The sequence below is a fragment of the Trypanosoma rangeli genome, assembly GCF_003719475.1.
Source record: "Trypanosoma rangeli strain AM80 chromosome Unknown Tra_15.4_contig_00044, whole genome shotgun sequence".
Lineage (NCBI taxonomy): Eukaryota > Euglenozoa > Kinetoplastea > Trypanosomatida > Trypanosomatidae > Trypanosoma > Trypanosoma rangeli.
In genome coordinates this window covers 18,086-21,409 of record NW_021705788.1, presented here as the reverse complement: position 1 = coordinate 21,409, position 3,324 = coordinate 18,086, and the positions used below count along the sequence as shown (strand labels likewise).

Below are 3,324 nucleotides of genomic sequence, written 5' to 3'. Positions count from 1 at the left end.
CGCCGCTCCTCCATGGTCATGGAATCCCGGAAAGCGTGTCGCCCCGCCTCCGCCATGGGGGACCAGAACGGCGCCTTCTCCCCCGAAGACAAGAAAGGAAGAAAGCTGCGCTGGTCCGCCTCGGAAGGAGAGAGAACAAGGTGCCCCAAGGAAGACTGGGATGCGCGGTCCTGAAGGGTGGCGCTGACGCAACTTTTCGAACCCGCACGGCTCTCGAGTCGCCCGGACAAACTAGCCGATTTGCCGCATCGGTTGTCCGCTGTTGCCGCGCGTCGCCTCTCCTGCAGCAAGGCCTTCGCCAGGTCATGAAAGGACTCATTCAGGTCTCTCGTGAGGCTCAGGCTGGAGCTGGCGACGAGCCGCGCGGCATGCTGTTTTGCGGCATGTCGTTTTGCGGCATCCGACTCCAACAGACGACTCAATTCCTCGCGTACACTCGCCTCATCACCCTCAAGAATCCGAGCCACCTCTCCCGGAGTGGCCACGCCACTCAGCTGCAGCTGCCCCAGCTGGTGCGCCAGCACACCCATGCTCGAGAGTTCTTCGTCCCCTGCAAACAGTAAAGACGCCAGAGACGCTAACCCCTGGGGTTGCTGGAGTGCAGTGGGAAGCGGCGTCGCATTTTCGGCACCTCCAAAAGGGAGCATCCCCTCGGAAGGCATCTCGTGCCGTACGGCCCACTGCGTGCCCCTCTCGTTCTCCATCCAACGCGTCATGAGGGTCTCGTACACGCCGGGTTCAAGCCCGACTGCCCGTGCCCCAGCTAACATCCCCTTACGTGAATCCGCCAACTTCCACCATGCGGAGGCACGTACACGCGCACCACACAACATCCGCGCAAGCCTCTTGGCCCTACCTGCCTTTTTCCAACCCGATCTCAGGGCAGCATAGAGGCCTCGGTCGTGGTTTGGCACACCCACAAGGCGCCGCATAAACACGGCATCCGCCTCACCCACACCCCCGGCTGCTGCTGCGGCACCCCCTCCGGCACTACTGCCCGGCACTGGGGGCAACTCGCCCGAGAAAGTCAACGCAAACTCCGGCAGGTGAACTGCCTTTCTGAGTCCAATATTCACCTTTTGACCCACACCGCGTCCCGTCAGCGCAGGGGGGAACTCGCCCATGTTGCCTTTCCCCACGCCGCCAGAGTTCTGTGGCCGTTCGAGGAGCCCCCGCAGCGGGCCTTCCTGTACCAGTGAACGCATCCGCTCAATGTCCTCCCCGGCATTGACATCGAGAGGGACTGTCCGGGAGGCAACACCCCTCAGACGCCGAATACTAACCAGCGGCACGACGCTGGTGCCCTCAGTGGCCGCCGCCGCTGCCGCCGCGTCGTCGTCGTCGTCGTCGCAGACCCCCGCGCGGCCTCCGTCCTTGTGAGAGGAGCTTCCAATGGAGGGCGAAGCAGCTGTTGCACTGGTACCTGCTGCCGCCGCCGCTGCCGACCAGCGCGACAACTCCGCCTCTGACTGGCGAATGCGAAGCTGCTGCTCAATCAACAGGCGCGCACGCCGTATAGTCTCCTTTTTGATTCTCTCCAAGTCCGGGCGAGACCGAAGCGCGCGCCCCGACGGATGCCCCCTTTCCCCGCCGCTCGTACCAAAAGTGTCTGGCGCGGCGCCACACCCTGCCGCCGCATCCACCCCGTACGGCGTGGCACGAGGATCTGCGAAGTGGGTCGCCAGCCAAGATCTCCCTGTGTTCACGGAGTGCATCCGCCTCGCGCAGTTCTTTATAGCCTCCACGTCCACACACATCGCCGGCTCGGACTTGTGACCAATCGGAAACCGCTCCATCGTACTGACGGCCACCCTATCGAGCTCCCGCTCGCTGAGCGGGCGGCTCTGCGTTGTGTTTGCATCCTTTGCTTGGCGCATTCGCACGTTGTGCCGCACTCAGTGGCCTAAGCACCAGCAGTAGCGAAGAACTGAAAAGGGGATGAAGCGGCATGCAGACGGCTGCACGAAAGGAGGACGCAGCAACAAAGGGGACAGAGCACACATTGGCCCAATTTCTCTTTCTCCATCTCCGTGTCGCGGCAACTTCCTATTCCTCTCATTCCTCGTTCACGCCCCGCCCGCCCAAGCGCAGGTGTCGGCACGCCCCGCGTGAGCACACCCACGCATGCGTTCCCATGGCCCTCACAAATGCCCGCAAGACCACGAGAAGCAAAACAAAACAAAAAAGGCAGGTAATAACAATACTAATTTCACCTTCAGCTGCTCTCACACGCCACCCAGCCCCGCGAGCTGCTTTCCTTCCCACACACACACCGGCTGTGCGCCTCCGTTCACCGCGCCGCCACGCACCAGCAGCCCTCGCCCGCCCGTCGGTGCCGTGCAGGCGCACGCGGAGCATAAGGACACCCACTAACGAAGCATCACTGCACCCTCAATAGGGCGCAAGGGCCCCCCACGCACAGAGACGCCCGGAAAGACACAGCAACATGAGAAACAAAAACACAGCCGAGCCCGTTGCCTCAGGCCCGGGCGAGACTCAGCCCGCCGTCCACCTTCAGCGTTGTGCCGGTGATGTACGTTGCGTCCTTCGATACTAGGAAGGCGACGGCATCCGCGATTTCGGCGGCGGAGGCCTCGCGCTGGCCGAGTGGCACATTCCGGCGATACTCTTCCTGCAGCGCCTGCGACAATGTGGGGGGGAGAAGACCCAACCCCGGCGCCACCGCATTGACACGGATGCGGCGCGGCGCCAGTTCCAGCGCCGCCGCCTTCGTGAGTCCGTCAAGCATGTGCTTCGCCATCGTGTAGACAGAAAAGCCCGGGAGCGGGAGATCGGCCATGGAGTCGCAGAGGTTCACCACCGACAGGTTGCGATCCCCCAACCCGCTCCCCTCAGCCTGCCGGCGGGCAAACGCCCGAATCAAAAAAAGCGGCGCAATGGCGTTTGCGCCAAGCAGCTCAGCGACCTGCGCATCAATCGGCTTGGCGTCAGCGGCGTCGCCAGTGCCGTCTGCGGGAAGCAACGGGGTCGGGTAATACGCGGAGGCGTTGTTGACCAGCACGTCGCATCGGCCAAAGGCACGGAAGGAGCAGTCGATGATGCCCTCGCAGCAGTCGAGGAGAGAGTCGCTGAGGCCAAGGTCCCCCTTGCACGGCACGGCGGACCCGGCACGAGAGGCATTAAGTTCCGTAACGAGACGCTGCGCCGCCCCTACGGAGTGACGGTAGTGCACGACGACTCGGAATCCCTGCCGGTGCAGCCGCAAGGCAATACCGCGGCCGATGCGCTGCGCTGCTCCGGTAACAACAGCCGCGGGAAACTTCGCATTTTCAACTGGCACTCCCGCCATTCCACCCTCTCCAG

General features: G+C 63.3%; 4 protein-coding genes across 4 annotated transcripts in view; all 4 read right to left on the bottom strand.

Moving 5' to 3' along the window:
- Nucleotides 1-1,877, bottom strand: part of TraAM80_02027 (putative helicase) — a gene marked incomplete at both ends in the record, with an annotated part of 1,905 nt that extends 28 nt beyond the window's left edge. Inside the window, one exon of the mRNA XM_029379047.1 lies at nucleotides 1-1,877. This exon is cut by the window's left edge and continues 28 nt beyond it. Within this exon, the coding sequence (XP_029241103.1) occupies nucleotides 1-1,877 (1,877 nt within the window).
- Nucleotides 1,878-2,055: 178 nt separating this feature from the next.
- Nucleotides 2,056-2,358, bottom strand: TraAM80_02026 (uncharacterized protein; the record flags this gene model as incomplete). The annotated part of the gene is made up of 1 exon (XM_029379046.1): nucleotides 2,056-2,358. One exon carries the CDS (start codon nucleotides 2,356-2,358, stop codon nucleotides 2,056-2,058), a length of 303 nt encoding a protein of 100 aa, XP_029241102.1.
- A 121-nt stretch (nucleotides 2,359-2,479) lies between these two features.
- On the bottom strand, nucleotides 2,480-2,800 carry TraAM80_02025 (pteridine reductase; the record flags this gene model as incomplete). The annotated part of the gene is made up of 1 exon (XM_029379045.1): nucleotides 2,480-2,800. The coding sequence occupies one exon, from the start codon at nucleotides 2,798-2,800 to the stop codon at nucleotides 2,480-2,482; it is 321 nt and encodes a 106-aa protein (XP_029241101.1).
- A 371-nt stretch (nucleotides 2,801-3,171) lies between these two features.
- TraAM80_02024 (pteridine reductase) overlaps nucleotides 3,172-3,324 on the bottom strand; it is a gene marked incomplete at both ends in the record, with an annotated part of 1,296 nt that continues 1,143 nt past the window's right edge. The window contains one exon of the mRNA XM_029379044.1: nucleotides 3,172-3,324. This exon is cut by the window's right edge and continues 1,143 nt beyond it. Coding sequence (XP_029241100.1) covers nucleotides 3,172-3,324 — 153 coding nt within the window.